This window comes from Chiroxiphia lanceolata, chromosome 2, assembly GCF_009829145.1.
Source record: "Chiroxiphia lanceolata isolate bChiLan1 chromosome 2, bChiLan1.pri, whole genome shotgun sequence".
Taxonomy (NCBI): Eukaryota; Metazoa; Chordata; class Aves; order Passeriformes; family Pipridae; genus Chiroxiphia; species Chiroxiphia lanceolata.
In genome coordinates, this window is record NC_045638.1 from 15,855,625 (window position 1) to 15,878,930 (window position 23,306).

Consider the following 23,306-nt stretch of genomic DNA (forward strand, 5'->3'; position numbering starts at 1 on the left):
AGAGAAGAGAATGGATTTGAGGGGGAAGAAAGAAACCATGAAATTAAAAAGAAAAAAAGGGAAAAAAGAGAATGTGAGTTTTCCTGTGTGTTCTAGGTGTTATTCCAGGTGAGAGGCTGTGATATGACTATGATTTCTAGATGATGTTTGAGAGCTGGGGGAGAGAAGCAGCATAAGGGTGGCCATACTGGCTCAAGGCATAGTTCTTTCTAGCTAGATTCTTATTTTTGAGAGCAGTCAATAGCATGTCAATATGTTTGGGAAGAGTATGATGACAGGAAAAGGCATAGTGGCAAATCTCCCTAAATATTCCAACTGCTTCCACCCACTTGTGGCTCAGCTACTTCCTGAGACAGCAGTGGTAATTTTTGTGCTTGTCAAGAAAATCTGGAAAGAGAAAAAGAGGATAGATCTGTATATCAATAGCTATAGAGGATGCTGTGAGTATAACACAAGAGAAGACTATGAGCACATCCTTTAGGACTTAGTGCTCAGTGGTGCATTGGCTCCCCACGGAAACAAGCAAACATGTCTCGGCAGCAGAGAGTACCTCTGGACTTCTGCATCCAAGCCACAGTTCTGGTGACTGAAGTTGCCAAGTTACGGAATAGCAGCAGCTTTCCAAGAGGGAGAGCAGAGCGTGGAGATGTGGGGATGGGGCAGGAAGAGACAGAAAAAATTGTATTGTAACTGAGAGGTAGAAAGTTTTTAAAAATGTATTGAGTTTTTTGGAAGAAGTGATATCGCTTCATTTTACAAGTTGTCCCTTTGCTTCAGAGGAAAGTGTTAGAGTTGAATACCTCTCATGAATAAGAATGTTCGACTCCAGCCTTAGGCTAGGACAAAATATGGCAGCAGGATGGGGTTGGAGAGCAGCAGATCAGAACATATGATACAAAACTGAAGCTGCACATTAATTTGATCATACCTCAGTTCTGCTTTTTCAGTATATGTATTTATATGCACATGCTTAAAAATGTATATTTATTGTGTGCTAAGCTGTTTTCATCAGGTTTGTAGCCCTACAGTGATTCAGAGAGGCAAAGGAGGAGTGGATAGTTGGGCAGGACAGGGAGACATACAAATGGCTTGTGTAGACCACGGTGAGAAGACTTTGTGTGACTGAAGAAACATGGTAGAGTAAGCAAACAGATAAATCATGTGGCAACACTGCAATGAGCAAACTAGCAAATGGGCAAGCAAACCAGTGAGCAGTTTCTGGAGGATAAAAGTTCTCAGGCAAAACAAAACTGGCAGCAGAACGCTGGGACTTATGTAGAGGAAGTGATTGGAGGCTATAAAGGTGCCCTGTGGGACAGTTTTATTTTAGGAAAAAAATCTTTACAGTGATTTCTGTCTGAAAAACCTTCATTTGAATTTTTTCTCCTAATCCTTATAGTTTAGTTTCTTTTTAAATACAGCTAAAACTGCACACAGTACCGAAGATTAGTGTGCTGGCTATTTGGAAAAGACATTGTGATGGTTTTAATTTTGACTCTTTGTTCATTTCCTTGTAATTCCTAGCATTTTCCCTGGGGGAATGTTGGCAATATTTTGTCGAGCACTAGGATGTTTTCTTAATTGCACTAGTTTTTAGAAGTTACTTGCAGATCTCTTTCTTCACTGGCAGTACTTTTGTAGTTATCATGTTCAGATAATTTAGACTGATTTTTCTCTGTTCAGTTTCTGTGCAAGTTTTCACAAGGCAGGGTTTGTAGGGAGAGAAGTAAAAATGTGCTAACAAAGAAAACAATGAGGAAAATAGTAGTATGAGCAGTTCTCCCAAGGCATTTGTTTTAATACAATTGCTAAATAAATTGTAGTAGTAGTAGTCCTTTTTTTCCCTAGCCCTTTGACCATTAAAATATATTTTTAAAGGTGAAACTGTATTTTGAAAGAATTTGCAGATTGTGATTAATGATTTTAAAAACTGCTCCCCTCAAACCCAAATAAACTATGAAGTGTAGCTCATATTTTCACTGGGTGTGTATGCAGACTTCTTTAAGGTGGGATGCATCTTATCACAGGTGTGGAGAGGCTAACAGATTGTATGTTGAAGAGCACCATTGAAAATTGCCTATTTAGAAATTATATTTAATTCCTAAAGTGAATTGTTTATGTCATATCATGAGGGTCATTTGTATTTCAGTGTAAGCTGGCATGTAACTAAGCAGCAGTAAAATGAACTGGCAGGGTCCTTTCTATAATCTATATAGAATATATAATTCTATAATCTTTTGGGATTCTGCTCTGGCTTATAAAACTTCTTATTCAGGGAATTTGCTTTGCAGACTTAGTGTCTCCTGGTGCGCCAACTTACTCCATAAAGAGAACATTTTCTGCGTTCCTTCTCATACCTGTACATCATCATATACAGTAATTCAGCTTTCCCTGTTTGGAGAGGCCATGGCATCTCCATCCTTGGAGGTTTAATAGATTCAGCTTTTCAGACAAAGCAAGGCTGCTGTGGTTTAGTTCTGGGAGATGGACCTGCTCTGAGAAGGAGATTCTATTAGATGATCTCCAGAAGCCTCCTCCAACATGCATTTTTGTGATTTGCTCTACTGTGGCTTTAAATGGGGGCTGGGGAGCAAGGGAAAATTAATATAGTTGAGATTGGGTAAAAAAAAATAGAAGTCAGTGCTACAGCCGTGAGGGTTTAAGGTAATCTCTTTTACTCTATTGATAATGCCACAGACCTGTTTCAAGTCACCTTGAAACAAATTATAAGCTGTTAGGCATACAGATCTGACAAAGTGTGGGGTCTGAAATAAGAAATGAGAATCTATCTTGGTCAAGCATAACATGTTCTGCGTAAAATCCAACAGTACATTTTCATAGTGACTTAGAGAATTTGCTTGTAGCCTAAATGATGTGGTCTTTCTGTTGGTTTTTTATTTCTTGGTTTGGTCTCTCTTTTTGGGATTTAGAAAGTGATAACTGTTCCTAAACTTGTAAATTACTGTAATTGGTACGCTGGGTTTGTATTGCCCAATGGGCATCAAATTCTGCTGCTGTGAAAAACAAGAGTTTAATATAAAGGTACCTAAACTGTTATGTTTAGTAATATCCTGTTAGATGAGTGTATACTTACCATGTGCTAAATTTTGCTGAATTTAATTATTTTTAATGATAATTTTTTCCTTATCTTATAAGAAATAGAAGTCTTTCATTTTGAGTCCTCTGACACACTGGTTTTTTAGGGCTTGGTCTTTTGAAATGCTTCAGCTATTGTATTTGGTGTGTACAGGTTCATCCTTTGACCAGAAATGTTGATCTGTCCTGTCCCATTTTAAGCAGTCTTGCTTTATGTGTTGTATTTTTCCTTTAAAGTTATGCTTTTTTCAATGAGTACATAACACCTCTTTATATTAACATTAATAATTATCCTGTTCTCATACAAGGTGAGTTGAATTGAAGTTTGTCTTGTGTGTGAAGCAGTGATTTTTAAATTTCCTCTTTCTGTGCTGAAGTGCTCTAAGTTAGGTATTAGTTGTGCATTTCTTGTTTTCAGCAGAATTTTGAATACATGCCAGCTTCTGTGACCACGTTACACAAGACCAGGGAGCTGCCGGACTTTCATTTTAGGGCCTAATTTTGTTCTAAGCTCTGTTTACTCAACTTTCTCTGTCTTCATATTAACAAAATAGTAAAACTTTTGTACTCTTAGTGAAAGAATGTGCTTTGTTCAGAACAGGTGTGGTTAGAGGACGCTGACCTATGTGATAGATTTACCTCCACGCTTTTTAACTTCTGTTTATTTCTTGTAAAACTGAAAAACAATACTAACTTTCTCCTTGTGTGCTCATTAGAGAAGACTGGTATTAAGTTCAGAGCAGTTATTCTGAAGAAAAAATACTTAAAAAAATATTCAAGTACTCGCTGTGAAAGTTTTATACTCTGCCAGTGACATCAAAGGCAGGATAAAGCCTGCACAACTAGCTACAAATCTGTTTAATCTTATTAGATGTTCTCCGTCACATAACATACACAGAAGCCTGAATTTTGCTACAGATGTGATGTTACTGGTCTTACTGCATCAGCTGGTTACCTGAGGAACTGAGCTACTTTACAGTAAATATTAATCTTTTTGGGGCATGCAAGTAATAAATTTACCAGAAACCATTATCTGCTACTGGTATTGCTGACAAAGTAGTCATAGTCCTTGTAAGCCTGTTCATGGATACCTAGGTAGGGATTGGAAAATTGTAAACAGTTCTGAAAAGAGGTTAGTAAATATTTTAAATCTCTCTAGTGATTAAAAAAAGTCTTGAAGAGGCTATTAAACTCTTAAGCTGTGTTTGCATTACTCTTGCAAATAGACATTTTTGTTTGTTATAAGTGACTTTTTGCAGTGAATATTGAATTCTAACTTAGAAAAACAGCAAAGTAAATGGAGGCAAAAATTCTGATTATTTAATAATAACAAAGAATGGAAATGTTATTTAATCACTGTTTTCTTACTAATACCGTTGTTAAATATTTTTCAAAAGAAGCTGTATAACAACTTCTTTTGTTGTTTTGTTTTCCAGATCTTTTTCTACTCTGAATAATTTTTGATGAAGAAAGAAATACTGTTCAGTTTCACCCTTTTATTCTTGTTGTAGTTCCAAGGCTCCATATTGAGCTGCATCATTCTTTTGACTAAAATTGGATTGACTGGGTTTCTTCTGGACTTAGTTGGTATTTCCTGGTATTGTTTCTGGATCAAGATTACAAATCTTGGACATAGCTGAATGATATGTCAGGTTGAATGCTTAATATGGCCATTTTTGTTACGTATATTGTCAGGAACAAACACTAAACAAGCTCTTGCTTCTCATTGCAGGTTGTGTAGGGTCTGTCTGCCTGTATGAAAAGGAATCAAGTAGATGTCAGATTTTTCTCATAGAGGAGTTTTGGGCTTAAATCAGTTCTTAAGTAAGCTAGAAGTAGAGCCCCATGATAGGAGAATACATTTGGTTTTTATCAGTCAACCAACAATCACACATCAGTCTAAATAAAGTCATCTCTATAGTCAAGTCTGTATATAGTAATGATGGATAGCTGTGGGATAAACGAGGGATAATGTTATTCTCCCATCTTGCAGTTACTGTTTCAGATCTGAACTCATTTATTTTATTCTCTGTATTTGATTTCAGAAGAAATAATGCAGGTGACAGAGAGAAGGCACTACAAGTTATGCTTCAAGTTCTGCAGACATGTGATCACCCTGCTCCAGATATGTTTTGCTTATGTGGGAGGATCTACAAGGATATGTTTCTTGATTCTGACTGTAAAGATACCAATAGTCGAGATCGTGCCATTGAATGGTAACAGAAATAAACCCCACAAAAATATCTGGTTTAAAACATTTTCAGACTTTTGCTTATGGTTTTGAAAAGCAGGGCTGTTGAAGATCAGTTGTTCTACTTAGGTCTTTTTTTCAGGGTCCTGACTGCCAGATCTTTGGATGCGTATTTCCTTTCTTCTCTTTATAAACTGTCATGGATGTAGAATGATGCAGTTAATTTATTGGGGTGATGATGATTCACCTATGTCTTTGTAGAGAATAAATGCAATTAATCTCTTCAAGGCCAAAATGAAGTACAAGTGAGATTATGGGATTTACATTGGTCCTCTGTGCAAGGATGTTTTCCATGCTGGATCCCCAGGAAATGCAATGATCTGTATATAAGGAAAAATATTGATAAACTGTAATATGAATTTTCTTAAGACAGTAAGGCTTGAATATGCACTCATAATGTGCATTTAGGTATGTTTGTGTCATCATACAAACTACTGCTGAGTACAAGAATGTTAACAACATGGATTTGTACTGTAACTCTGAAACATCCCCCCTCTCCTTTTCTTCCCCATACAAGCTTCAGGTGGATCTCTTCATCCTGCACCAGCTGGTGCCATGCGTTCAGCCTTGGTCAGCTGGGTCTCAGTGACCTTTAATGAATGTGAAACTTTAAAACAAGGGGCAGCCTTTTTTAAAAAGTTGCACTGAGGACTAATATTTTCATTGCTTTTCTTCTATAAATAATATAATAAAATTAGGTTCTGTTGCATTCAAGAGTTTTGTAGTAACCAATTCGTTTTACTTTCACAAAAGTACACAAGCTGACAGGACATAAAGCTAAGCAGAATTTTTTCTTTCTCACGCTAAGATGAAAAGCTGCTTTCTTTCAAGCGCTCTTTGTAGAATACCATTGGTGCCAACTAGCCATATAGTCCTTAAAATAAATTAATAGCTTAAAATACCTACCAAAACTTTGCAGTATTTCAGTTCTTCTAAACAGTGAGATATGAGTTCTCGACTCTTCTCTGCAGGTATCGCAAAGGATTTGAACTCCAGTCAACTCTATATTCTGGAATTAACCTCGCAGTTTTGCTGCTTGTTGCAGGACAGCAGTTTGAAAGCTCAATGGAACTGAGAAAAATAGGTAAATATCCACACACAGTGCCACAGACAAGTTTTCTGCCTCTCTCCCTGTGAAGAAAACAAAATAGTGATGAGTTGCATAGAGAAAAAGGTGGTTTAGGCTTTTTAGTGGTGTGTCCTGGATGGCAGTCTAAAACACAGGGATCTTGAAGGACTACTTTCCTTCTTGCTGCCTTGGAGCAGCTTTCTAGTAATGTAGCCCATCTAAATGGACCCAGAGACTGGAAAAGAGCAGAGAAGGACCAACTTCAGTGCTGCCTGTAAACTCCCTTTACTGCACCAGAGAGATTATCCCATTGCACTGCCAACAGAGGACAAACACGGGAAGGGGCAGCATGGCCCAGTTCTCCTCAGGGATGCCAGGGAAGGATCCACAGAGTTTCTGTTGTCACTGAATTGAGAGATCCACAGGAAGTATCACCTGGAAGGATCTACCAGGACAGTTACTAGTTGTCTGCCCATAGTCACATCTTCCACTAAAACACACCACTGTACATCTACAAAGAAATCATATGATAGAAACAGATATGCAGTTCTTCTGAGGAAGATAATATTTGAACATTATATTTGGAATCAAATCCTGTCTGAAATGCATATTTGAACCTTAGAGGTTAAAAATGCAAAGGTGACTTTAAATCATTTCCCTGACCTTACTCTGGGGGGTGGATCCTCTAGCCATGGATCTCTTGCAGTAAATGCAGATCTTGATGACACATATTTGTGCATCTTACACTGAGAATCAGGAGGCAGATAGCCCAGACTGATAGCAGAAGAGGTTTTTTAACACTGTGTGTATGTGGAGTTCTGACTGTCTGAACTGTATTGGGGGTGTTATTTGCAGATCCAGCCTCTGTGTTGGCCAATGTTGTTTTCTGGGGAAAACTCACTCCATTTTATTTTCATCAGTAAGGCTTAATCAAGTCTTAAATTAGTCTTTTACTGATAGACATCCGTAAAAACACTATTTAGTGTTTTACTGATAGAAAAATATGGTTTTTAATTGAAATTTTACAGGTGTACGGTTAAACAGTTTATTGGGAAGAAAAGGAAGCCTAGAAAAAATGAACAATTACTGGGATGTGGGACAGTTCTTCAGTGTGAGCATGCTGGCTAATGATGTTGGTAAAGCAGTACAAGCAGCAGAGAAACTTTTTAAGCTGAAACCTCCAGTGTGGTATGTGGTAGAAGGCTGTAGCTCAAGTACACAACTGTGGGGAAATACACAAATTTGAAAAACCTTCCAGTCACATAGATAACTGGATTTTTCTATCATAGATTGTTTGTAACTCTTACCTCATACTCTGTTCTTTTATTATGGGAAGGAAGGGGGAAGGTAAGAAATTAAGTTGCCCATCATTGTTGGATTTATATCCCATTGAGGAAGATCTTTTATAAGAAAGAGTTTGGAAATCTGTAATGATTCATGTGAAGCAATTGCGAAAAGATTGTGAAACCATTGTTTTCAGAATTTAGCTAGCTGCTGCTTCCCTCCCCCACCATCTTCTATCTTATCATATTCTGTCTAATCACTGTGTAACTACTCACATAACTACACCCTTTTGCAAAAAGCTATTGTTCGTGAACATCCATGTGAGCTTATGACTTAAAGTTTTGTCTAAACTTGCTATTCTTTCCAGAAATCTGTAAAAATCATCACTATAATTTCCATTATGATAGCTTTTAAAGTACATTTAGTTTTGCAGTTAATTTTTTGGATGTCTAAGTCAGTTAAGTGGTTTTAAAATCTGGTCAGAATTTGTTTTCTCTCTGTTAATTTACTAATTCAATATCTTCTAGGTACTTGAAATCATTAGTTCAGAATCTGTTGTTAATTCAGCGTTTCAAGAAACTCAGCATAGAACATTCTCCTAGACAAGAAAGATTGACTTTCTGGCTTGATATAATTTTTGAGGCAACGAAAGAAACAACTAATGGACTGAGATTTCCAGTAAGACGTTATGTCCAAACAAGTTTTGTATGTTTTATGTTTCTGGATAGGATATTACAAGAACTGAAGACTCTAAACACAATACTTACAAACTTAACTGCCTGTTATTTCGTTGCATGAACCAAACCCCTGTATTCTGTTAATCTTTATGCTATAAAAAAATTTAACCTAACACCCTTAAAGTATTCTAAGAAATACTTTTAACACTCCTATAACAAATTGTGATAATACTATTCTGTTGTACATAAGAACACAGACTTTACCTGCCTTGTCTTGCCCTTCTGTCTCCCTTGAAAATTTTTTAGGCCTGACATCAAGATTTCCCATTACCTATATCAGAGCATCTGAAGCTACTGTAGCGTATTAGCTGCTGGTTTATTAAGGAAAAATATTCTCTCTCCTCAGGTTTTGGTGATAGAACCAACTAAAGTCTACCAGCCTGCCTATGTTTCAATCAACAATGAAGCAGATGAGAGATCTCTGTCTTTGTGGCATGTCTCTCCCCCAGAAATGGTAAAACTGCCAGCAGATGTGTTAAGTCTACTGTGATTCGTTGTGCTTAAAGTTGCTTTTTTACGTGTAGATTTTGGAGTACTTGGCAATAATTTAAAGTTTGCTACATTTCTATGAAGCACAAGCCTCAGTATATCTTTTGTGCAGATATGAAAGTTGACATTTTACAGAGAAATTGAAAGGAGGGAATATGATTAGAAGTGAGGTGATTTTGACCTCTAGTTCAGATTTAACTTTTCTTGACCATGTCTCCTAGAATTGCTTGGGTTATTCAGTCTGCTCATAATATTTCTTACTAGAATTGTGTGATTTTTATTAAGATGCAGCTCAAAGTTAGATGAAAAGTATAGCTAAAGCCCAATATGGTGTTTAATATTTTAGACATATTAAACTTTTATGGTTATAGTATTGGAAACTAGAAAAAATGTCAGCCTGTGACAAATAAGTGTCAAGAAATAAAATATTTGGTGTCTTGGATTATTGGATAAGGCACAGGGAGTTAGGAAAGGAGTAGGCACAGTTATGGACAGCGTAAGCTCTTAAAAATGAGAAATAATTTCAGTTTCAATTGAAAAACTTGAAATCTGCAATGTATTTTGATGCCCCTTCTTAATAGCAGAGCAACACAGGTGAAGAATAGACTAAAAACATAGAGAGTCAAAGCGTGGAAAAGAAGCATATTGGAGTAAGACGAGACCACATAATTACCTGGGTCTGTGAACAGTTTTTCCAGTACACTGTTCTACTTCTCTGTTTCAAGTGAATGTGTCTGACACAGCTTTGCTTTATGGAACAAATTTTTAGTGCATATATCGCATTGCTAAATAAAATGCAGCTATTAGCTATGGATTTGTGGAGGGCTACAGTCCTAGACACAGGCTGTCCTTCCTCTGTTTTGCCCTCCAGTGTGCTCCCCGGGCCAAAGCTGTTGGCTTGAGACCTCCGAGGGAGATGTATGAATATGCTTTTCCCTTTGAGCCTAGATAAGAGTAGGGCATAGTCTGCTCCATCTTTAATATGAAATATTGATGTATTAAGTCAAAACACAATGTTTGGTAAATTGTACTTTGCAATTTATTCTTCAAATTTAATTTTACATGAGGAAATACAGCCTCTATTTCCACCCTATGCCATTTATGTTAAATTTTTTCTCAGGTGAGTAAAACAGCAGTGTATGTATAACTTCTTTACCCATATATCAATCTTATTTCAAATTGGGGGGAGAAGAAAGAAAGAAAAAGAGATATGTTGGAAGAACATTCTTTTGCTTACCCTGTTGTGACTTTATTTTCAATAGTAACTCAAGGATTATAGCTCTTTGTTCTTCACAGAAACAGATTCATGAATGGAATTTTACAGCTTCTTCCATTAGAGGAATAAGGTTGGTATGTCAGAAAACAGCAGTTGTGTCTTTTTGTACCTATTTTGTATTTCCCTAAGTGGGAAATCTGGATTCTACCTTAAATCTCTGCTTTGCATTGCCTATTATAAAAGCTTGTTCTGTCCAACCTGCCTTGAAATGTTAGCAGAGAAGAGTTTGCCTTTCAATGCAAGGACAGAGCTGTACATTTCTCCAGGAATACTCATCTAAGAGGAGTGTGTGGACATGTGTATTCTCTGGTAGACTTCCCCGTTTTCAATCATGTAACTGTTTTTTATATATTTTTCCAAACTTTTCAGTGAAGTTACTGTCATTTCTGCATTTAAAAACTTGGAGGACAGAAGGAAAGAAATGCCCTTAGCTCTTCTCACTTCCTTCCATAAGTGAAAGAAGATTTTGTTTGTTTTCCTTTTAGGAAAGGAAACCATGTTATCTATTTTCTGTTTGGAATTCAGAAATGCAGCTTGGATTGTTAGAGAAATATTAAATGAGGCATGGGCATAGTTTGTGCTAAGGACAGAAAAGAGTTCTTGAGCTGGAAGGAGACGACTAGTTGAGTTTCTCAAGGACTAGCCTTTAAATAGTTAAAATAGTTCCATTTTGTGATGCCTAGATTAATGGAAACACTAGGCATGAGTAAATGGGTCAAAATATTAGTGCCAAAGAAGATTAAGTACAGCAGAATATCACATAGAAAAACAGGATTGTTCTAAGAGCATAGAAAATGTTCACATTTGATATTAACAACTACAAAATACATGACTACACTTAGAAACTGCCTTGTATATATCTTAAGTTGGGCCACTTTGCTGCCAGAAAGGTGAGAACCAGAACACTAGGAGAGAAAACAAAATGAAACCTGTTTGTTCTCTGTCTGAATTATGCAGGCTGCAGCTAAGAACCAGAGAAGCTGTAAGTACAGGGAACACAAGGTGGACTTTTGCCTTCTCTCTGAGTTCCTGAGTCACCGAATTGGTGGATCTGACCTTTCTTGGGACATAAATGACTGTTGTCTGGGGCTACTTGTGTGAGTGCATAAGCCTAAGTGCTGGAAAAAGTTTCTGACTCAAGTACAGGCATAAATTCAGATAGGTAATGAGTTCTGTAGTTCTGAAAGTAAAGGGCTTCTAGGCTATGATCTTTACCCAGAGCACCTGAGTTTTAGGTCCCAGGTTTGTCTTCCCTGAACTTGTGTAATTTGCCTAAGCAAATAAGCTCAGTGAAGAAGTATTTCTCTGAATAATATGAGTGGTGATTGCTATGAAAGCCTACAGTTGTGGATTTGGACATAGATTCTACCATAACTCCAGTATTTTCTTCTAAAAAGAAACAGGATTAGGTTTAAATGTGATATTTTATTCTACTACTTCAATGCAAGTGGATGGGAAGTTGTCATTACTGAAGTCTGTGGAGCTGATTGAGCATAACTCAGCATGAAGTTTCTGTACCATATTAATTACCTTCAGTCAACACAATGTACAGAAATTAATCTTTGAGAAAGATAACTTTAATCAAATGGAAGCAAGCAACTCATTTCATTTGCTTTGATTTTTAATCACTTCTGGGGATTATAAAGCTCAAAGAGGCAGTCTTTTTTAAATTTATTAGATGTTTGCTTTGTATGTGACAACTTAAAACTTCTGTATTTTTGAAATTGCATTAGTTTTAGAAAAAAAAATGTTCACATATGATCTATCAAACCCCTTAAATTGTATTTATGCTAAACAGCTCACCTTACATACCACATACATGACACTGTTCATAATGCAGTATTGTTACTTAGATAGTGTCTGTCCTGTATTTGCCCTTGGAAGAATCATCTTGCTTTGTCATTTAGTTTTCGTGTCTGGTATGTGTCTCGTTAGGCTAGAAACCACTATATCAGAATGAAACTACAGAATGTCAAAGTGTATTTTCACATATTTCTGTAAAAGTCTTCTGGCAAAATTCTCATGTTTTGGAGCATTTTCCATGTAACCCTTAATGATGCTTCAACAAGTTGGTCTTGTAACATGCAGCTACTTTACTATAGTCTATTGTCATTTTACCTACCTGGCTCAAGAGAGTATAAGCAAAATTGAAGAGTTTCACTTTACAGATTGTGCAAGAATCTAAGAAATTTTAATAATTTGATGCAAAAAAATACCTTTAACAAGCATAACAACTCGGCATGGTGTAGCATAATACTGAAGTGCAAGTGTTTGAAATAAGAGATTAATTTGTAGATTTACTTTCATATTGATATTGTCTTTTGACACTTCACTTTTCAGTGCATTTAGATGGGATATATATAACACTGACAAGACAGCATATGTGATAAATAATCCCTTTGTCGGAATTATTGCTGCAGTTTGGAGTAAATATTGGTCATTCTGACACTTGTTCATCAGTAGTAAGGCCATAAAAAGTATACACTGAGAAAAATCTGCTAACTCTTGGTATTTCCCAGTTCAGTTTTAATGTAGGAGCAATGGAATAAAAACCTGAAATACTTTTCAAGCTTTAAAGAAAGGCTTTCTGGATAGCTGAATTAGTGTCAAAACAATTCGCTTTCCATTGAAGTGTTATCAAATACCAAGAAATCTGACAGAACTGTGGAAAAATGGAAGTGGAGGTGAATAACAAACTGACCTCAATACACTTCAGATAAACTAGTATTTTAGTGAAGTAAGCAGTAGCTTATTTATCAAATTGGAGGTAGGATTATAGAATATATAAACAAACTCAAAACTCGTAGTTATAAAGAAAATACATATAATCTGCCTCGCTGAGGTAATTAACTGTGAAAAAGATGTTTCTTAAGTGTTCGTAATTCAGAGAAGTTAGCTTACTTCTTCTAATAGTTACATCCAAAATGATACTTTCTTAATGTGAATTTTACAGCATTTCCAAGTTTGATGAACGATGTTGTTTTCTATATGTCCATGACAACTCTGATGACTTTCAGATCTACTTTTCTACAGAAATCCAGTGTAGTAGGTGAGTTCAGTTTGTGTGACTGTCGCGTGCCTGATCTATGTTCTAAATAGAACTGATTTAGTAAAGGTTGAAAGATGACATTTTTGCTTGACAAAATAATTATTTCTTCACTTACTTTCTCTCAGTGAAGAAGCAATGAGCTGAACTCAGTGATGTTTAAAGTGACGATGTCCCATTACACTTGTTGTCTGATTCTAATTAGTTTATCTACAAGTCACTTGTCTGAGAAAAGGCTTACCTAGCTTATTCTAATTTATAACTATTATCTTATTTTTGTGTATCTTGACCATGTCATGTAAGTTTCTACTTTGTTTTAGGTTCTCTTATGTGCCTGTTCAGTTTGATTTAAGAGCAACTAGATATAAAAAATTCTAATTTATGTTGTATCACAGATCTATGTTACTGTTGCGCCTGAGGTATTTACTGATCATATGTTTTCTCTGAACAGTAAGCAGGCTAACTGAATTTCAGGCCTAAATCTTTACAGACCAAATTCTTCCTTATGACTGATATTTGCATATAAGCCTTCTGAATGATGTAGGAGTGAATGTTAATACACTTACTATTTGGAGTTGAATGCTATATTCACTTTTATTGCAGTAATTACTATTTGTATATTACATGGAACAAACTCCGGTTAAAGAAAATTACCAGCTTTGTAGAGTCTGTTGCATAAAGGATAGGAAACTCAAAAATAATGTTACCTCCTCAGTCTTAATTTGGCATTGCAATTTGTGTGTTGTGAGACATGGTTGCATTTTTTTAGGCCTTATTCAGTGCACTACAGGAGTCTATTTCAGAGATGTGTCTCTGTTAGTCAGTAAAAGAAATGTGAATGTTTTATAATAATTTTTAATAATTGTACCATGTGTTATAGAATTTGGAAAACAGCTAGTGGCTCAGGCGGGGAACTAGAGGAAAATGTTCCTGTACTTAACGATCTCCACCCCAGAGACTAGAAATTAGTTAAAACTCTATTCTTCTAAACATGTTACTACTTTTATACTTTTGGCTTTCTGAATGTCTGTCAAGAAACCACAACATCTGATTTTCAGAAATACCGAGTAATCACACTTGCAACCAAAACTGTACAGCAAAAGTATTTGAGTATTAGATCTACCAAGATTTTACTATACAATTACAATAGCAAGCAACTGTTGAGTCCTGCTACAGCAAATAAAATAATTTGATAAATAATGAGGGTTTTCAGTGTGTTTTTGATGTTGTTCATCATTTAAAATGGGATAAATATGGAGAAAGTAATGAAAGAAACCTATGAACATGCTAGTCAGTTTATTGGCTTGAAAGCAAAGCCCACCTTGTGAAGAATCTGTTTAATCTTTCGAAAGGATATTCTTCTTTGATCCTGTGCTGTTTATTGCTTTTTTAGATTCTGTGGTTTGGTGAAAGAAATTTTGTCTGATGGAGTTGGCAGTACTTTGGAACTAGAAGGAGAAATAGATGGAGACACATTGGAGGTATGTCAATGATAAAAGATCTGGAGCTTGTTCTCAGTCTTCCCTGTACTTTCATATCAGTATACTAGAAAGATAAAAAATAGCATTTGAACTCTTTAATTGCATACCAGATTTAAACTCCTACAAAATTATTTGCACGTGAAATTTGCATTCATTTCAAAAAACCCATGTTTTTGATGAAGTGGGCCTGTTACTACTGTAAAATGTATAAATCCCTAATGAAGTGTGTTACTGAGTATGTATTTTGTTGCAAACAATCTATAGATGAGAATTAACTGATATCAGCTGGCTTAAAAAAACGATAAAATACCAAATAAATTCTAGGAAAAAGGTACTTCAGTTTTTCTAGCTGTTAACCTGATACCGTTACTGCTGCAGGTCATTTCATCTGACAGGCTTCAGTCCCAGAGATTTGCAGATATTTAGGATCAGATTAATACATTATACTTTTTTCTTACCACTGTAACATCCATATTAGGAACCCAGTAGCTGTAGGCTTTCTTTATAATCAGTATAGTGGGGGAAAAAAACCCCAACCAACTTGGAAAAGGTTATTCATGTTTTATGTGGGCTCAGATTAGGGTAGGTGAATCCATGTCTTCATAAGACACTACCTCATAGCAGATGTCCAGATTTGTAGCACTAAGTACATATCCTGTGCTTCTTTTTATTTGTCTTGAAGTCTGAAAAGCCACCATAAAAAGTAGGTTGTAAGTTTTATTTGTGGTCAAGCAAATTTAGTCAATCTTATTAATGAGCATGAAAACCCTACTGTGGTTTGTTTGAGCTGGGTATCTTTCTGATTGTGTCTCATGCCAGCAACTCTCTCAAGCTTATGATTCAGAGCAGCTCTTCATGGTAGCAAACCATGGTAGTACCTGAGGCTTCAGAAGAGGTTTAAGAAAGTAGAAGACCCTCTACTATACCATTGAATGTAATTGCATATGGTGAGGAAGATGAGATTTTGCACTGGAGTTTCCGCATAGTGGCCACAGAATTTTTCCTCAAGTGAAAAGGACAGATATTCACATCTGTTAAGCCCAGCTTAATACATACATTTGTGCTCTGACATAGGATCAGGGCTCTGCCTTGGTAAAGACAGGGTATCTATAGCTGCAGATTTTATATTACATACTTATGTACGTAGCTAATAGCAGGACAGTCTCCAAACACCACAGTCTGTTCAGCTGTTTCTCAGAGGAAGTGAGTTCACCATGGCTTGAGCCTTCTAATAACTGAACTGAAAAAATCACTTGACAATGCACAGCAGGAAACAGTCCTGCATGAATGAATGGCACATGGAGATATGACTTCAGAAATTAATTTTAAATATTTAAGCTACATCATTCTACATGTCTTGAAGTTTTCACAATTGTACCGTGTACTTGCTTACTGTCTTAGGTTAGGACATTAAAGTGGAAATCAAGATATAGAAGGGGAGAATTAATTAGTTTAGTGTATAAATGAGCTAAGACACTTAACGTCCTCCTGCAACCTGAGATCTTACATTTTAGAAGAGACAACATGGAAAATGCAGCTTTGTATGATCTTGATGGGCTTAAGCAGCACAGAGAACGCAGAAGTTCTTACTGTTAATAAAACAACTGTTTATATTTGGGGTAGAGGAAGAAATAACATCCAGCAGAGTCTGGGAGAAGAAAATCAAATTTCAGTGAGAATCCTTATGAAAAAGTTGTTGCAAGGGGTTGTATATTTTGTGTATAGTCTAGTCCTACAGCTAACAAGTATTTTGAAGACTGAATGGGAAGTCCTGTCTGCCTTAGGGTATTCACTTCTCTGTATTGATACTGAAGAAACTCCTGTCACTTTAAGAGTATCTGATGTACCCCAAATAGGATATCCTGGAGATCACTCTGCCCTTCCACATTTGTGCAGAAGGTCAGCTATGAACACTTGTTTACTTATACCCAGTGGTTGGATTGCACATCCAGTGGATCACGTATTCAGACTTTTGGAAAACAACAGTGATTTATTCAATCTTTGTAGCTGTTGGAACAAGGAGAGGCAAATGTAAAGTGGCATCAGGTATATACAAGTCTATTAAACTGTCTACTAACTAGCATTGAATTATAAATCCCAATGATTTTCATGTATCATGGGACCCAGACTGGAGAACATAGGTTTCTCCACAGTGATTACAGGGTTGGCTTAGAACCAGTCTGTTGCAGATGGGGTTGCTGTCAATCTTAGATTCTGCAATGTGACTGCTACCTTTTTTCTGCACAGTTTTATGTCATATAATAGCTGTGAAAGCTGGATATGCTCCTGCCAAAGAACCCATCAAGTTTTGCATATGGCATTTTGGGTCAGTTATGCCTCTCGTGTAACAAGATTATGTTGTGAACTGTGAAGTGCTGAAATACGGTAAATGGAACCCTACCAAAGCTGTGCTAGCTCGAGTTTGGTTCCACTGAGCAGATAAATGCTGTTAGGATAAACGACAGATGGGTTTCCTTTAGCACATTCCATACAGCAACATGAAACTTGACATCTTTGCTGAGGTGAAGAGGGGGAATGTCAGTGAGAAATGGATATTGCAATAACAGAGCTGCAGTAGGGACTGGGAAGACACTTCAAGGAAATAGATCCCAAGGCTGTATTCTGTATCGGAGGGTCTCATTGGACAAAGCAGAAAAAGTGGTCACTGACAGAAATTTCAATAGTTATGGCTGTTATAAAAAAGGTTTGTTGTTTGGGTGGTTTTTAATAGAGAATTTATATGAAGCCAGAGAGAATACCCTGCAGTTTTCCCATATGGGACATTCTCTTGGATGTGGGAAGATATTAGTGGAGGTCTGTTTACTCCTGATAATATCTGAGGCTATGAAACTGTCTGATTCCTTTCTTAACTCTTTGCAAAAGTGCTTTTTCAATATCCTTTATCAGTTCCCTGATATGAATCACAGATGTGCTGCTTAATCCAGCTTCCATAAGAAATTTGGTTTTATGTAGTGTCTAGGGTGTACTTTCATTGAGCAACATTCACTGACCTTTATAGTAGGAGAGCTCTGTGACAAGATCACTGTAAGGGACAAGACCATGAGGTGGTGTAAATTAGTGTAGCTTTACTGCAGTCAGTGAACCAGCACTGAGTTATTCAGCTGGAAATACGACTCAGCATGTTTCTGCAGCAGTGGAAAACACCACTTCATATATTTAATAATTTTTTGAAAAGATGACCTTTTTTTTTTCCGCCTACTGGAAAAGCTCGTAATGAGGGGGGAGTATGTCAGAAATTAATTTTACTGTGGCTAAGCTCAGATGAGAGTCTAAGGTCTTAAAAAAATGTCTACCCACTGTAGTGAGAATATCACTTTATTTATTAAACCATTGGTTTAAAAATTATGGGTTGTGTTCCGTATATTTATATATTCTGAAGGCTCTGTCAGCGGTTCGTAGAGATGATACTTTTTGACAACACTGTTCCATTGAATTTGGTTTGGTGTTGTGTTCCTTGTTTGGACGAATGCATCTCAAAGTTGGTTAGGGATGATTGTTTTACAAAGCAAGTAAGATGGAAATTTTACAAGTTGTATAATGCACTGGGCTGTCAGATAACCTGCTGTCCTACAGCTGTGCTGCAGTAACCCCTCTGTGCTGTTCTTATTACATAACTGTTGTTAAGGCTCTCTGTAATGTCAGATGTTAGTGATAACAGTTTCTGTGCTGCTTTATTTATTTTTTCTGCTTGCAGTATGAATATGATTATGATGAGAATGGTGAGAGGGTAGTTCTAGGGAAAGGTACTTATGGAATCGTTTATGCTGGAAGAGACCTTAGCAACCAAGTCCGAATAGCCATCAAAGAAATTCCCGAGAGAGACAGCAGGTAAGACCTAATTTATTGTTATATACATACTTGTAATAAAAATGCACTTGTTTACTGAAAACTTGCTCTTCTTAGTATGTGTTTCTTTGTGGTTAGTTTATGAAGTCCACATATACTAAAATCTGTTATTGCCTCCTGATATTCAACTGTACTCTTTTGAGAATAAAAACTTTGAATTTTTTAAAGAGTTATGATATATATCATAAATGTTACAGCTTGATAATGTATATGCATATCAAGTTGCAGTTTTATCTCCTTTGTATTCTTTTTGGAGGGGGGGAAATGCATAAAAGGAGCTCTTTGGTGGCAAAGAGAGTACTGTGTATTGATAGAGAAGACACACATAAAAATTCTTTGAGGGCATGTTTCTGCATCAGGGTTCCTCTGTCTCAGTACTTTTTGTGACTAGGCAGTGAATCACACTGCAGTTTTAAGGTCATGGACAAGATGTTTTCTGAGAATTGGATGGGTATCCCTAAAATCCATTCTGTTGTCAAACTAGCATCTAAATGTAGTCTAGAACCTTTTCCTACCTGATGAAATACTCATTGGTTCTTTTCTTTTTTAATTAGATATTCTCAACCTCTTCATGAAGAGATAGCACTGCATAAATATTTAAAGCATCGGAACATTGTACAGTATCTTGGATCTGTTTCAGAAAATGGATACATTAAGATTTTTATGGAGCAGGTGCCAGGAGGTTTGTATCATTCTGAGCTTAGTCTCTCAAAGGAATCAGAAGCAGTTGGGACTCTAAACTTACTGAAAGTTAGTAGATATGCACTTAATATGTTTGTACACTGTATATAGCTTTTCTGTTGGGACATCAACTGTAGGTGTCATTCTTATATAAAGAGTAGATTTGAAGATCCCAGTAACCTCTCCCCTTTCTGTAATAATCCTAAACCTGGAGAAAAGTCATTGAAAGTATTTGGTGTCGAATACTTGATTGTTATAAAATAATAGAGTTAGAGCTGTATAGTCCATTTAGCTTGAGCATCTGAATGATGACTGGAGCTTTTAGAATAAATTTCTATTGAGCAGTAACACTGATAGAGCAATTAAGTACTGTTTTGTAAGTGCTATGTACAAAGCACTGCTATTTCCTAGGTAGACTGGAGGTAAAAGTGATATGTGCCCCTTGCTCATAATTTCCAGTTTCACTTCTCCAGTGTTTCTACATTTTGGGATGTGCAGTCCCTCTATATCCTCTATCCCTCTATATCCTCTCTAGTTTATGTTTACATCTTCTGTTTGCTATTTACTCTTCAATGTCAAGGATGTGTCAGAATGAGTGTTAAATTATTGTATGACTATAATTTGCAAGATAAAAACAGAAATAATAGGAAGAAAGGTCAGGTTTTCTAAGAAAGATCCAGGCACAAACATTCAAAGTGTAATTAAATAGATCTAGGGCATTTAATATAGGGAAGTTGTTTAATTTTTTAATTCTTGTGACCTTCTCACCTGAAAGCTGAGACAGTATGACCTGCATGATGCGTGCAGATGTGATGAGTTTATATCAACACTTCTGTTTTCCCACACTCGTTAACAGTATCAGCTGGTGTTATTTCCAGTTCATATATGCACAGTAAAGTGGGCTGTGATTAGTTGCTAATGTCAAGATATTTTTGAACCAATTCAGGTACTTTAAACAGTCTTAAAAAGGAACCAACTGTTCAGAATATAAAAGATTCTTTGAGGAAACTTAACTTGAGAAAGCTGTTGGTGTGGAGTGAAAATTCCTTTAGCTGAATTTGTCTGGCATTAAGCAGACCCACTGCATTTACGTTATTTTATGCAGAATAAGCAAAACTGTTCTTTTTTTTGCTTCATGATTAAAATATTTGAATTATTTAAAGATTAGTTTTATTAGAAGAAGGGGAAGTGTGGATGACCTACCTCCTACTCTGAACATCCATTCAGAGGGTTTTTTCAGGAGCTTTCTCTCCTGTCTCTGAATATTTCCAGAAGTTAATCCCATATTTGCAAGGAAAAGGCTCTTTCTTCTTTTCTTCTCCCTTCCCCTCCTCGAGAAAATCAGCTTCTCTTTGCCTATGCATGTGGTTCATGAAGTGTAGTTTATAACATGATAGAGTGTTACCTTTAGTCTTTATTTCATTAAGGGCTAAATGGGTGCTAGTCTTAGTCTCAAGAGTTTTTAGAATGAAGTGAGGGGGATGGATCCAGCACTGTCAGAACATTTATTCTTGGCTTGGAGATGGAACCTGAGCTGGGAAAAAAGAAATAACCAGTCAAGAGCAGAAACTAAATATTTGCTTTGAGGCAACTAGGAAGAATTTGGCTTAATTATAGGAATTGCTTTTCTTTCTCTTGTATTAGGATGGTGAGCAAAGGCTTCATCCAGACTTGAATGTTTCATGCTAATTTGGGGATTTTGCTATCTTGCCACACTTTCTTTTTAATCTCTTGTAGGCAGCCTCTCAGCTCTCTTAAGATCTAAGTGGGGCCCAATGAAAGAACCTACAATTAAATTTTACACCAAGCAGATTCTGGAAGGCCTTAAGTATCTCCATGAGAACCAGATTGTACACAGAGATATAAAGGTAAATTTTCCTTTGGTGTGTCTTGTTTGATTTGGTTTTTATCTTATTTACTTCAGTTAGTTTTACTCTGATCTGAGTAGAATTTTTAATAGGATTTCGAGGAAGCTTAAAACAAAAGGAAAGTATAAACCAACCCCTTCTCCCTGGTGCTCCTGGGAAGTTCCTGTGTAGAAAAGTATATTACAAAGATAACTGCAAACTTGAAGGAGTTTTATTGAGATTTAGAATCTGTATTCATCTGTCTCCTCTTGCTCCCTACCTTCCCTCTCTCTCTCCTATACAAACCACAGGGGGATAATGTTTTGGTGAACACCTATAGTGGCGTGGTTAAGATATCTGATTTTGGTACTTCCAAACGTCTGGCAGGAATCAATCCATGCACTGAAACGTTTACAGGTAAGATGAATTTAGCAGAGTTTATAAGGGGGTTTGTGATAGATTTTGCATTAGAACCAAAAGGCTCTTTGGATTTGTGATGAAAACACTATTAGGACTCTGTTTTCAGGGAAGAGTCAATGGGAGTATGATCACCATAAACACAGAGTTGATATCCTTCTATTTTTTTAAATGTAATTTTTTTCCGATTTACTTTTTTTTTCCCCTCCGTTTTTTTGAGTGTGATGGGGTAATAGTTTTTCTTCTAAGTGTTTTTCATTAACTAACAGTTGATTTGTTGCAGTTACATCTGGAAATAATTGAATACAGCAACATTTTCATTTAATAATCTTGATATTAGAAACTCATACATGCACACTTTCTGGATGTATGTTTAAAAGTGCAGAAAACCAAACTCAAACTTGTAAATACTTTCAGTTTTGAGGCGTTAATTATAAAACCCAACCCAGTGACTAACTTGGTGTTACGGCAACAAAAGTAAAAAGAAGTTTACATAAAAATGCTAGGCTGATGTGTTACAGAAAAGCTTTCAATACAACATCGTTGTAAAGACTTGTCACTGGACAAAACAAAAATTACCGAGCACCAGGTGAAACTCCACATTGAAAAATGAATATATGGTCACATAATTGCTCAGTTCTGTGATCACTGAAGGTACAGGGTAGCATGATGGTTTTTCTTGTTACATGGCCTTATGCAAAGGCTGGTATCACAAGCCTCTTACTGGCCTGCAGTTTAAATAAATGGTACAAATGAAAATTAAATTCTTAAGGTTCTGAAGTAACTTGCCTTTCTAAGCTTTTTTTTTACTCATTAGCAAAGCTTGTGAATTATTATAGCTTGTGAATTGGAAACTAGGCCTATATTACATCATGATCTGAACACAGCATATGATACCTGCATCAGTGTCTTATGAGATCAACTTCCCACGTGCAAGCATTTTAAACAAATCAGTTCCCTTCAAAGCTGTAAAGATTGTAGTTAGAATCAAATTAAATTAAGTTAGAAGCTCCTTAAAGAGAAGAAAAAAAATTATTTGTCCTGTTGGTAATCACAAATGCAACATTTAAATGTTTTACTAAGAAATTAAGAGCTACAAGAAGCAATCTCTTCAGTTTAGAGATGCCACAACACATACATAGATGACATTATATCTGAACAGAGCTGGTTAGATGCTGGCTATTGAAGCATTCCTGTAAGTGTTTTCCAAACAAATGATTTCAAAAAATAATTTTCTTGTCAATCATCTTGCTTATACAGCTGGATTGATAATTCTCTAATATGTACAGGTCTCTTGTGGTATCTGAAAAAGTATTTTCAGGTTTTTCCTGTAATGTTTGTCCTTGCCATTTTTTAGACTGGTTCAATACAGTTACATTCCGTGGAAAAGAGTTGCACTACCATGTGGTGAGACATATTGCTGCTCATTTCTGCAGGTTATTCTGAAGATTTTAAATATATGAAGGGGTTCCATAAGGTAAAAATTGAAGTCATGGTGGAAGATGCTTATGTGGCTATTAAAAGTCATAGTCCAAAATTTAATTTTTGCCCAGGAAACCACTGTTATGGCTGATTGCTATTACGGTTAGAGCAAGTACTAAGGAAAAATTATTCTCTCTTTGCCTGTATTTTATATACTCCTTGGTGCCTTTTTAGCAACTAGTTATTATTAGAGATGATATATGGAGAAATGGCATCTAAAGAAATGTCACCATACTGTAATAAAAAGAGGTAAATCTTTCCTTGTGCCCTTCTTTGTTCTCTT

General features: G+C 36.2%; 1 protein-coding gene across 1 annotated transcript in view; it reads left to right on the forward strand.

Annotated features, from left to right (window-relative positions):
- MAP3K15 (mitogen-activated protein kinase kinase kinase 15) overlaps positions 1–23,306 on the forward strand; it is an 82,897-nt gene that overhangs the window by 44,719 nt on the left and 14,872 nt on the right. The window contains exons 7-18 of the mRNA XM_032678440.1: positions 5,142–5,312; positions 6,319–6,431; positions 7,445–7,604; positions 8,228–8,378; positions 8,784–8,891; positions 10,223–10,272; positions 13,156–13,251; positions 14,642–14,729; positions 18,445–18,578; positions 19,151–19,278; positions 21,015–21,145; positions 21,436–21,541. Coding sequence (XP_032534331.1) covers positions 5,142–5,312; positions 6,319–6,431; positions 7,445–7,604; positions 8,228–8,378; positions 8,784–8,891; positions 10,223–10,272; positions 13,156–13,251; positions 14,642–14,729; positions 18,445–18,578; positions 19,151–19,278; positions 21,015–21,145; positions 21,436–21,541 — 1,436 coding nt within the window. The remainder of the gene's footprint in view (positions 1–5,141; positions 5,313–6,318; positions 6,432–7,444; positions 7,605–8,227; positions 8,379–8,783; positions 8,892–10,222; positions 10,273–13,155; positions 13,252–14,641; positions 14,730–18,444; positions 18,579–19,150; positions 19,279–21,014; positions 21,146–21,435; positions 21,542–23,306) is intronic.